Raw genomic sequence first — 13,103 nt, 5'->3', positions numbered from 1 at the left:
AGCATATCATATGTCAGGGGTGAAAAGGGAGATACAGTGCCTTCGGAAAGTATTCAGACCCCTTGACTTTTTTCACATTTTGTTACGTTACAGCCTTATTCTAAAATTGATTAAATAAAAAAAAATAGAAAGAGACCCGAGTTCCCAATTTACAATTTCGAGTTGGATGACCATTCAAAACTTATTTTCCCAGTCGGAGCTCGTTTTTTTGCAGAGTTCCCAGTTGTCTTGAACTCACTGAAGTCAAATTTCGCAGTTCCGAGTTAACAGTTGTTTTGAGCGCGGCACAAATCATGTTTCATTGACATCATGGCCAATGTTGAATGTTTATAATTTTAGGCTTAGAAAAGAGACCCTTAATCTCAGATTTGGGACCACACAGCCACTCCACTGAATAGTGGGCTAGTGATTGCTTTGCAATTAATGCAGTTAGACACCGGTTCCTTCCAAACCATTCATTGTTGAATTTGCGATTTCCAACTTGTTGTGTAATGTTTTTGTCTAATGGCCGATGAGCACCGATACATTTTTTTTCTATCATTTCTCTTTGTTATTTCTCTTCACATGACAAGGATTAAAAAGGATTTTCCAGTAGATTGATTCATGATGATTCATCGACTTGATTCATGATGATGACTGCTAACTAAGATTTTGAAAGTATGATGTTGACATGATTAGTCCAATCAAAGCTACTGTCAATATAACGTGATGTAATTTTATCTGTGGCCAATGACCTTGAGCTTTCTTGGATGGGCACTTCTAATGTAACTCTATGGCAGCACCCAATGGGCTTGAATTTCCAAGCTCTACTCTTAGACATGGTGTTACGGATACAAGTATCCTGTGTGTATCCTGTGTGTTCTTTTCTCTCCTTCTCCCCTCACAGGTGGAAATCATCCCTCCCCAATCAGTCACTAATCAAAAGACACACCTCCTCCTATTTCCGACCCAATCACAGTTCCTTTCCCTTGGTTTAAAAACCCTGTCAGTTGTTTGCTATAAAGCTCAATCTCTCTGTAAATGCCATGTCTCTAGGTCTCTCTGTTTCACTCGCTCTTTATGTATTGACCGCTCTTTTGTTTGAGCACCTCCATATCACTTTGTCCTCACCTGTGAGTATTGGTTATGGTGTTTGTTTGTTTGCTGGTGGGAAAAGGGGGAAACAAGACAAGTCGCCCATGGGCATACACTACCCGTAGGTAAACTTTGTTAAATACACTAGTTAGAACTGGGCGGACCACCCACTGTATTTTTTGGTTAGTTAGCTGTTGTTGAAATGGGCTAGTCTAGCCTAGGGGTGTTTTTGAATACTTATTTCTTTCCCCCCCCCCCATTACCGTGTGTTTTCCAATAAACCCCGAGTTTGACGGTAGATTTCAGTTGTCGTGGTTATTTCGTTCTCACTTTTACTTTTTCACTATAATTTGCATGAGTTATGTTACGGGTCTCGTTACCATCTCCCCTAGACTGTCGGGCCAAAAGGGATTCGTAACACATGGTATTAGACTCTTCCCCACCTGCCCTGAATGATGGATCGTCGCTGTGCTGTGGGGATGTTTTTCAGCGGCAGGGACTGGGAGCCTAGTCAGGATCGAGGTAAAGATGAACGGAGCAAAGTACAGAGATCCATGATAAAACCTGCTCCAGAGTGCTCAGCATCTCAGACTGCGGCAAAGGTTCACCTTCCAACAGGACAATGAATGTCCTTGAGTGGCCCAGCCAGAGCCCAGACTTGAACCCAATCGAACATCTCTGGAGAGACCTGACAATAGCTGTGCAGTGACGCTCCCCATCCAACCTGACAGAGCTTGAGAGGATCTGTAGAGAAGAATGGGAGAAACTCTCCAAATACAGGTGTGCCAAGCTCATAGCGTCATACCCAAGATGACTCGAAGCTGTAACTGCTGCCAAAGGTGCTTCAACAAAGGATTGAGTAAAGCGTCTGAATTCTTATGTAAATATGATATTTCAGTTTTTATTTGTAAGAAATTACACTATTTTTGAAAAACCGGTTTTTCCTTTGTCATTATGGGGTATTGTGTGTAGATTGATGGATTTGTTGTTTTTTTTTTAATCAATTTTTGAATAACGCTAACCCAACTACATTTGGAAAAAGTCAAGGGGTCTGAATACTTCCCGACGGCACTGTAGGCTACAATATGCCCTATTATGTGTATTAGCATATTTTTGTAATTTGTTTCCAATGTGATGGTGTTTAACCCTTTTCTGACTGTCATTTATCTGCATGTCCAGCACTTGTTTTTCCCCATGTTGTTTTCAGGACAACCATTTCTACAAGTTAAACACCAAACTATGTGACATAAACAGTTGCATTCATGAGTTTTGACAAATGTCGATAAAATAAGGTCAGCGAAAGTAAAAACATTATATGAACGCTGTAAGTACGGACATTATACTTAGTCAGTGACAACAGTGTGGAGTTTGGCGTCAAACTCAACTTGATATCGAGTCCCCGAGCTGACAAGGTAAAAATTCTGTTGCTCTGCCCCTTGAACAACACAGTTCGGTAGGCCGTCATTGTTAATAGGAATTTTGTTCTTAACTGACTATAAAAATGAAAAATAAAAATGTTTAAAAAATATCCTCCATGTGGCTTGTGATGGTCTTTGGGTAAGATTAACTTAAGTAGACTCATGCAAATCTCAAATGAGGATTCTGGTCTCAGTCCAGTCATGTGTTGAATGTGCACAGCTTCCCCCCCCCCCATTTTTTTGGCCCCTGTGATCCCATTTCCTGGGTACATCCTATCCTAATGACTATCAAATAGGCTCATGCAAGTGTGCAGGCCAGCATTTTACAATTGCTCTATCCTGCATAAGGATTCTGGGGGCAGGATTCAAGAACAAAATTAAACTAAATCCTTGTTTTAAAAGAATACAAACCAGAGGGGAAACAAGTTTACTGGTTAGTTTATTTTTGAAAAGCCAACATGAATCAAAGGATTAATAATTAGAATGAGACCGGATGCATTGTTTGATCCTTCACAAAGGACTTGATTTAAAACACAATTATTTGTGAAATGTCAGTCAGTTAGAAGAGATTTGAAACATATTGCACAAATTGGATTCTTAACATATCACATGAATTGCAAAATTCACATATCATACAAATTGCTGAATTTGTAACATATCACAGGAAATGGATGACTAAAAGAAGAACCGCTTTGGCTCGTGAGCACCACTTTCAAAACTACTGGCTGAAATTATGCAAAAAGTTTGAGAGTGCACATTAACAAGTGGACAAGTGGATACGGTTAATTAATCACAATTTAGTAATGCCAACTGTGGCTGTTGCACAGGTTCCTGTTTAAATGCAGATATTTTGGTTTACCTGTAGGTGGCCATGGTGCACGAGGCCCCTCGCCACCCCTTCCCCACTGTGGATGTACCTGACCACGCACATTATACTATAGGGGCCGTCATCCTGGCTATCGGCATCACCGGCATGGTGGGCAACTTCCTGGTTATCTATGCCTTCAGCAGGTAAGGGACAGTTGCTCCCTATGGTAGTGTGACTTTCTCTCTCTTCCCTTTAGAAGAGCAGATAATCTAGGCTCTGTCATAACCGGCCACCGGGAGGTCCGTGGGGCGACGCACAATTGGCCTAGCGTCGTCCGGTTTAGGGAGGGTTTGGCCGGTAGGGATATCCTTGTCTCATCGCGCACCAGCGACTCCTGTGGCGGGCCGGGCGCAGTGTGCGCTAACCAAGGTTGCCAGGTGCACGGTGTTTCCCCCTGTGTTAAGAAGCAGTGCGGCTTGGTTGGGTTGTGTATCGGAGGACGCATAACTTTCAACCTTCGTCTCTCCTGAGCCCATACGGGAGTTATAGCGATGAGACAAGATAGTAGCTACTAAAACAATTGGATACCACGAAATAGGGGAGAAAAGGGGGTACAATTCTAAAATAATATAAATATATATATATATTTTTTTTTAAAGAAGAGCAGATAATCTCATCAGTTAAAATGTGATTGGAGTTTCTTGCAGCAAGAATATGTACAGTTAATGCTGAGGTTTATCTCGTCTCAATATACCTCTATCTGTCATATGTGGCTCTGTAGTCTCAGTTGTTTATCAGTGTGTCTCAGTTGATCAGCATCGTGAGTCGAGAGATCAGGGTATTCATCCTCCCTCCTGAGCCCAAACATGATGTACTGTAACTAGCGCCCATGCCATGCTTCACTTTCAATGCTTTGTGAGGTGTCATTTCTCTCCCACTATGATGACTCATTCTGAATATAGACAGGCATACACACACAATCATATGCAGATATAAGTGGTACGTGTTGGACAAATTGATGGCACAAGCTCTATCCATAGCTAAAAAGTTGTCAACAATAATAAATCCTTCACCATAAAAAGAGGGGAACTACTGTACGCAATTACAGAACAATAACCATTTAGGGGAATGTTACAGAATTATGGTGGTGTTTAAGTGTGTGTATGAAATTGAATCAGAATACATCATCTTGTGTTTCCCTGTGCTGTATGTGTTGTGTTCTACAGGAGCAGGTCACTGAGGACTCCAGCCAACATGTTCATCATTAACCTGGCCATCACTGACTTCATGATGTGCATCACACAGGCACCCATCTTCTTCACCACCTCCATGCACAGGAGATGGATCTTCGGGGAGAAAGGTACTCAACACCCATCTCCGAACACGTCTGAGGCCAATATTTTCCACTCAGACCCCCCCCCCCAAAAAAAAACAAACAAACTATAATTGACTTCAAACCAAAAAAACAGAAAATAGCATAGAATTGTGTGGACAAATTCAGTCTTTGAATTGCGTCCGTTTCCTATAATTGACTGGAAGGAGGTGGAATGAAGGAATTGACTCAGACTGAGCTCTGAGCAGAGCTTGTGTCTTACAAGGTTAATACGTTGGACAGAAAAGGCGGGGGATGGAAAGAGGGAGAAGTCTATGAAAGGAATGTGTTTATTTATTACCATAGTTGTGGAATTAAAGAACATATGAATGGAAAACTCTCAATGAGATGTTGCCTAGAGATACAGGGAAAGGCTACTTACTTCTGCAAACACCTCACACAACATCACTACACTCTTAGAAAAATGGGTTCCAAAAGGGTTTTTCAGCTGTCCCCATAGGAGAATCCTTTTTGGTTCCATGTAGAACCCTTTTTGGTTTCATGTAGGAACTTGCAACCCAAAAGGGTTCTACCTGGCACCGAAAAGGGTTCTTCAAAGGGTTATCCTATGGGGAGAGCCGAAGAACCCTTCTAGGGTCTAGATAGCACCTTTTTTACTAAGAGTGTAAAGAGTGTTTTTACTAAGAAGAAGCCTTAACTGGCACAGCTGCTTTATTCTCATTCTGTATTATAAACAGCAAGAGATTTATTCTCGTTGAATTACAGACCTTTTGACATCATGAGGAATATTGAACCTAATATATTGAACCTAATCCATTTTTATAAGTCATAGTGATCTTCAGATCATATATCCCTAACAACCCCCTACCCCCACCTACACTCCTATCTTATTGTTGTCGTCCAAATTAACTGGAAAAATAAATAAATAAATAAAGTGGAAATTGTGTTAAAGTGTATGTCCTGTGTCCTGGTGGGCAGCACTCATATACAACTCAATACCTGCAATTTAGGTGATTACAGATGGCTCAAGCTTGATATTGAACATCGCTGTGCCAAATCTGCTTCTTCATTGATATATTCAAGAGTATTAATATCTTTATCTATTTTTGCTCAGTTGAAATAGCCAAAACTGGAGCTGTACTGTCTATTCCCAGTTCTGCCATTGGTAAACCCAACTTGCTCCAGTAAGTTAAGGCGTCAAATCTCCCCTGGCATCACCCACCATTGAGGGTGTGTAACAGCCTTAGGCTCCTGCCATACCACACTAACACAAGGCATTACCCCAGGCAAGACATCACCCCTGGAGTGTGTGATTTGTATTAACACAGCTATGGAGTGGTCTATCATGACATATATACAAACAATGTGTTGCACAATATCTATATTTTGCGAGACATTGAGGTTTTGATTGAGGTACAGTACCAGTCAAAAGTTTGGACACATCTACTCATTCAAGAGTTTTCTTTATTTTGACTATTTTCTACATTGTAGAATAATAGTGAAGACATCAAAAACAATGAAATAACACATATGGAATCATGTAGTAACCAAAAAAAGTATTAACAAATCAAAATATATTTTAGATTTTAGATTCTTTAGAGTAGCCACCCTGTGCCTGGATGACAGCTTTGCACACTCTTGGCATTCTCTCAACCAGTTTCATGAAGAATGCTTTTCCAACAGTTTTAAAGGAGTTCCCACATATGCTGAACACTTGTTGGCTGCTTTTCCTTCACTCTGTGGTCCAACTCATCCCAAACCATCTCAATTGGGTTTAGATCGGGTGATTTTGGATGCCAGGTCTTCTGATGGAGCACTCCATCACTCGCCTTCTTGGTCAAAGCCCTTACACAGCCTGGAGGTATGTTGGGTTATTGTCCTGTTGAAAAACAAATGATAGTCCCACTAAGCACAAACCAGATTGGATGGCGTATCTCTGCAGAATGCTGTGGTAGCCATGCTGGTTAAGTGTGCCTTGAATTCTAAATAAATCAGTCACCAGCCAAGCTCCCCCACACCACCTCCTCCATGCTTCACGGTGGGAACCACACATGCCGAGATCAGCCATTTACGTACTCTGCGTTTCACCAAGACACTGCGGTTGAAACCAAAAACCTCATATTTGGTCTCATCAGACCAAAGGACAGATTTCCACCGGTCTAATGTCCATTGCTCGTGTTTCTTGGCCCAAGCAAGTCTCTTCTTCTTAGTGTCCTTTAGAAGGGGTTGCTTTGCAGCAATTTGACCATGAAGGCCTGATTCACACAGTCTCCTCTGAACAGTTGACATTCAGATGTCTGTTGAACTCTGTGAAGCATTTATTTGGGCTGCAATTTCTGAGGCTGGTTACTTTAATTAACTTATCCTCTGCAGCAGAGGTAACTCTGGGTCTTTCTTTCCTGTGGTGGTCCTCATGAGAGCCAGTTTCATCATAGCACTTGATGGTTTTTGCGACTGCACTTGAAGAAACTTTCAAAGGTCTTGAAATGTCCCGAATTGACTGAACAAGGCAAAAGGTGGCTACCTTGAAGCATCTCAAATATAACATACATTTTGATTTGTTTAACACTTTTTTTTGGTTACTACATGATTCCATATGTGTTTTTTCAAAGTTTTGATGTCTTCACTATTATTCTACAATTTAGAAAATAATACAAAAAAAGAAAAACCCTAGAATGAGTACTGTGAGTGTGTCCAAACTTTTGACTGATACTCTATATGTTCTGGTCCCTGCAGAGTGGAGGTGGATGGGTGTCACAACAGGGTGAATGTTGGGTGTGAATCTGAGATGGGGTCAGTCAGTATTACCCTCTGCTAGGCCCACTCTCCCTGCCGGCTGGCCCTGTGTTTGACCTGTTCTCTGCTGATCATTATCCAGGCTATGGAGTGACTATCACCCACAGGGGGCATTACAACACACCAACAGTACTCTGACTCTCTATCAATCTGTTTCTTTTCTATTCCCACCTTTTATCTCAGTAGTTAACTGTATTCTCTCCGTCTCTGTGTCTTCTAGGCTGTGAGCTGTATGCATTCTGCGGGGCTCTATTTGGGATCTGCTCTATGATCACTCTGACGGTGATAGCAGTGGACCGCTACTTTGTGATCACGCGTCCGTTGGCCTCCATTGGGGTGCTCTCCAAGAAACGAGCCCTGCTCGTCCTCACGGCTGCCTGGGTCTACTCACTGGGGTGGAGCCTGCCCCCTTTCTTCGGCTGGAGTAAGTCCACACATACATGATCATCACGCTCCCACGCATCCGCACATACACACATATTGGGATGAGATCCAGTATGCCAGGGCTGTACACGCTGTATGGGAGAGTTGTGGTTGTGTCAGTGTATGCATGTGTTAGAAAGAGCTAAAAAAGACAGCAAGATAGAAAGACAGCGAGAACGAGTGCTCCCCCTGGCTCTGTGTTCTCTCTTTGAACTCCAGTTAGCAGTAGCTTAGTTTAGGAATGAGGATTTAGGCATTGGATCAGGTGTTCTGAGCTGCCTGAGATCTTTCAGTGATAAGGAATTAAATTAAACTAGTGGGCGAACTGGCTGGAATGGGCCCCTCATAAGCCTCACATGGGCCTGGCCTTACAGTATGCTGTCCTCAGAATTACTCGTACCCCATCATTGTGTGTATCTCTGGCAAATAACAAATGTATCCAGCACGTTAATGGGTGATATGCTGGAAAGGACCTTGGGGTGACACTAACTCAGACAATGTAGAGGGGGTTTGGGGAGAGGGATAGGGATAGGAGATCATGGACTGGCTACCTCCTGCAGCAGTCTGGGGCTGGGCTCTGCATGCAGGCGTGCCAACCCAGACATGGTTTCGCAACACGAATGTCCTATCTGACAACACGAAGGGCGTCTGTCTCCTTAAACCCATCTGACGTCCCCATCTTTGCCCGTCTCCGCAGATTACCACATCATTTCACCCCCTCTGGGGAAAAAACATGAATAACATGAAAGCAAAACAAAACTGGGCCGTTATACAATTTGAGGCTTTGATCGTCCAGAGCATTTAGTTAATCAGAAGTGCTCCCTTGATCCAAACTTTGGTTTTCTTGTGTCTTCCTATTGATGCGAATGTCCTTTGCTTTCCCTGACTGATTGTTTTACCATAGCAGGGCTTCAATGGATGATGCATGACGAACAACTTGTAGATGACTTTGAAGTGGTGTTGAAGAAAGAACATTGTCTCTCTCCATATGTTACCCTTTTCCCCCTCTCTGTTCCCTTTCTCTATCCCCTTCTCTCTCCTTTCTCTATCCCCTTCTTTCTCCTTTCTCTATCCCCTTCTCTCTCCTTTCTCTATCCCCTTCTCTCTCCTTTCTCTATCCCCTTCTTTCTCCTTTCTCTATCCCCTTCTCTATCCCCTTCTCTCTCCTTTCTCTATCACCTTCTCTCTCCTTTCTCTATCCCCTTCTCTCTCCTTTCTCTATCCCCTTCTTTCTCCTTTCTCTATCCCCTTCTCTATCCCCTTCTCTCTCCTTTCTCTATCCCCTTGTCTCTCCTTCCACCTTTCCTCTTCCCTCTCCCTCCCTCCTTTCTCTATCCCCTCGTCTCTCCCTCCCCTTTCCTCTTCCCTCTCCCTTACCCCCTACCCCTCTCCTTCCCTCCTTTCTCTATCCCCTCGTCTCTCCTTCCCCTCTCCCTCCCTCCTTTCCTCCTTTCTCTATCCCCTTATCTCTCCTTCCCTTTTCCTCTCGTCTCTCCCTTACCCCCCTCCCTCCCCAAGGTGCCTATGTTCCTGAGGGTCTGTTGACCTCCTGTACATGGGACTATGTGACCTTTACCCCGTCCGTGCGTGCCTACACCATGCTGCTCTTCACCTTTGTCTTCTTCATCCCCCTGATCGTCATCATGTACTGCTACTTCTTCATCTTCAGAGCCATACGTACAACTAACAAGTGAGTGGATTTGACACCAGAGAGCTGGTCTAGAGATGTCACTGGAAGTGTCAAATTAAGTTACTGCATTGGATTCTCTAAGCATTTCTAATTTCTCAAATGAAAAACTAAATCTGTGTGTGTGTCATAGGGCTGTAACCAACATCAACGGCACTGGGAGCACCAGAGACTCCATTAAGAGTTTCCATCGGCTGAAGAATGAGTGGAAGATGGCAAAGATCGCTCTTATTGTCATCCTCCTCTATGTCATCTCTTGGTCCCCCTACTCTGCTGTTGCCCTGACCGCATTTTCAGGGTGAGTGGTTTTGATATACTATACTAGCCTATATAGACGCAATACACACCCACTTCTAAAAGCATTGACGCAGCCACAACATTCATACCTTGACCATTCAGGTACAATTTATATTGTATAATTCTACCTTCAAGCCTAACAGCCTTCTCTCTCTGCCCTCTTCATGTCCCCTTTAGGTATACCGATTTTCTGACCCCCTACATGAACTCAGTGCCTGCTGTGATCGCCAAGGCTTCAGCCATTCACAACCCCATCATCTATGCCATCACCCACCCCAAGTACAGGTACTGTAGTCTTGCTGCCACCCCAAGTACAGGTACTGTGGTCTTGCTGCCACCCCAAGTACAGGTACTGTGGTCTTGCTGCCACCCCAAGTACAGGTACTGTGGTCTTGCTGCCACCCCAAGTACAGGTACTGTGGTCTTGCTGTCACCCCAAGTACAGGTACTGTAGTCTTGCTGTCACCCCAAGTACAGGTACTGTAGTCTTGCTGTCACCCCAAGTACAGGTACTGTAGTCTTGCTGCCACCCCAAGTACAGGTACTGTAGTCTTGCTGCCACAGTAGTTCTTAGTTCCAAACACTTCTTACATCAGGAGATCACTCCTAGTTTGCACTGTTGTTTGGTTAGTGGTGATTCTTTTGTGTATGTGTATGAGTTTGGAGTTGCACACTGGATTGCAACAAATAATCATAATTCTGTCCAGTAGGCATACTGTACAGTACATTACTTTGTACTTGGCTAGATTCTACAGTTGAAACAATAAAAGCGTTCAACCGCCTTCCCACTGGACACAGACGCCATTTAGACATCAAGTTTTGATTTACATTTGTTTGAGTTGTCAACTCATGTGAAATCAATGTGAAAAACTGTCGCCATGTCATTGGATTAACTGTAGGTTAAAAGTTGGTTTGGAAGAAAATGGTCACTTCCCTTAATTTAATGACTTTTTTCAAATCCAATCAGTTTTCCACGTTGATTCAACAGCATCACATATGTTTTGGTTTAAATGACGTGGATACAACGTTGATTCAACCAGATTTTGTTTTGTTAAAAAGCTGTGGGATGGGCCTGGAGAAATATAACTCTCATTCACAGACAGAGCTATGGATGCAAGGACATGATATCAAAATTATAGTTGTAAATCATGTTTTGAGGCTAAACAGTTTGTTTACATTTTGGGTATATAACATACATGTATTAGTCCGAAAATGGATGTAGCAACCAAGGATTCTAGCTTTAACTTTTAATTGAGAGTATCAAGGTAAGACACAGATAGTGAAATAGAGAGGGTAAAAGAGGAGCTGAGACAAAAAGCTGATAGGCTTGAACTAACAAGACGGACTGGCAACAGACAGACAGAAAACACAGGTATAAATACACTGGGGATAAGTGGGGAAGATGGGTGACACCTGGAGGGGGGTGGAGACAAGCACAAGGACAGGTGAAACAGATCAGGGGCGTGACAGAGAAGGTTTTTGAAAAAGCCTTTCTACCTGAAGACTTAGCTGAAGGTTATCATTAGCATCTCTAACGGCTACACAAAACGGTAGAAATATGCGCACTGCCCACATACAGACTTCAGAAAGTTGCAAGGGAATATGAATCACTGATGCATTCTGGTCATGTCTTTTGACCCAACATGGTCCCGCTTTGGTAAATGACGTGCAGCTTTTTAAAGCTTTCATAAAGCCTGCATAAACACTGCATCAATGTGTTACAAATCATCTAGAACCGTATGTCATACCTTTTATAAAGGGTTCATAAATATGGCCTAACTGTGTGGCAACCACCAACGTCAAATGTGACATAACCCACTATGTCAAATATGACATAAACCTGTGCTTTATAAAGGGTGGCATAAGCACCACTTTAAAAAAGCCTTATAAATCATGTTAAATGGAGGCTTCACAAAGCATTTATAACACTGTCATTGCAATGCCGGGATAGTGGGTTTGATTCCCGGGACCACGCCATATGTAAACATTTATTCACCAATCGCTGGAGGTCACTTTGGATAAAAGCGTCTGCTAAATTGTATATATTACATTACTCTAAAACATTTCTAGGGTGGCCGAAATGCTTTCCCTCTTAGGTGCATTGTCAATATTGGACCTAACCTCAACTTTCCCCAACATGCTGTGCTGCAGGATGACTCACACTCCAAAGTGCAGTCATGCACAGCAAAAATAACGAACTTTGAGGCCTTTTAAAATCCATTTACACTTTTTGCTTTACTTCAGTTTTTTCCCCCAAATTCCATTTTCTCAGTTTTGTTTTCCAGGTTTCGATTTCCCCCATTTTTTTCAGATTTTCCCCAATTATTTTCAAACTTTTTTAGTAGAAAAACAACAACATTTGACTTTCTGTGTTCACAACAATGCTTGAACCACATCGGGGATTACTTTTGAGGTCTGTGAAAAATCTACGAAACTTACAATACCAGTCAAAAGTTAGGACGCACCTACTCATTCAAAAGTTTTTCTTATTTTCTACATTGTAGAATAATACTGAAGACATCAACACTATGAAATAACAAATATGTAATCATGTTGTACCAAAAATATATATTTTAGATTATTCCAAGTAGCCACCCTTTGCCTTGATGACAGCTTTGCACACTCTTGGCATTCTCTCAACCAGCTTCATGAGGAATGCTTTTCCAACAGTCTTGGAGTTCCCACATATGCTGCTTTTCCTTCACTCTGCAGTCCAACTCATCCCAAACCATCTCAATTAGGTTGGGGTCCGGTGATTGTGGAGGCCAGGTCATCTGATGGAGCACTCCATCACTCTCCTTCTTGGTCAAATAGCCCTTTACATAGCCTGGAGGTGTGTTTTGGGTCATTGTCCTGTTGAAAAACAAATGATAGTCCCACTAAGCGCAAACCAGATGGGATGGCGTATCCCTGCAGAGTGCTGTGGTAGCCATTCTGGTTAAGTGTGCCTTGAATTCTAAATAAATCACTGACAGTGTCCCCAGCAAAGTACCCCCACACCATCATACCTCCTCCTCCATGCTTCGCGGTGTGAACCACACATGCAGAGATCTTCTGTTTATCTACTCTGCGTCTCTCAAAGACAAGGTGTTTGGAACCACAAATCTAAAATTTGGATTCATCAGACCAAACGACAATGTCCATTGCCATAATATGGACTTATGATCTTCTGTATACCAATCCTACCTTATCACAACAAAACTGATTGACTCAAACGCATTAAGAATAAATAAATTCCACAAATTCCCTTTTAACAAGGCACACCTG

General features: G+C 42.6%; 1 protein-coding gene across 1 annotated transcript in view; it reads left to right on the top strand.

Annotated features, from left to right (window-relative positions):
- Window positions 1-13,103, top strand: part of opn4a (opsin 4a (melanopsin)) — a 68,912-nt gene that overhangs the window by 35,346 nt on the left and 20,463 nt on the right. The window contains exons 2-7 of the mRNA XM_064932279.1: window positions 3,358-3,503; window positions 4,527-4,660; window positions 7,650-7,853; window positions 9,371-9,542; window positions 9,673-9,837; window positions 10,014-10,121. Coding sequence (XP_064788351.1) covers window positions 3,358-3,503; window positions 4,527-4,660; window positions 7,650-7,853; window positions 9,371-9,542; window positions 9,673-9,837; window positions 10,014-10,121 — 929 coding nt within the window. The remainder of the gene's footprint in view (window positions 1-3,357; window positions 3,504-4,526; window positions 4,661-7,649; window positions 7,854-9,370; window positions 9,543-9,672; window positions 9,838-10,013; window positions 10,122-13,103) is intronic.

Source organism: Oncorhynchus masou, chromosome 23 (assembly GCF_036934945.1).
Source record: "Oncorhynchus masou masou isolate Uvic2021 chromosome 23, UVic_Omas_1.1, whole genome shotgun sequence".
NCBI lineage: Eukaryota > Metazoa > Chordata > Actinopteri > Salmoniformes > Salmonidae > Oncorhynchus > Oncorhynchus masou.
Note: the sequence above shows the minus strand (reverse complement) of the source record. Positions and strands in the feature narration are given on the sequence as shown.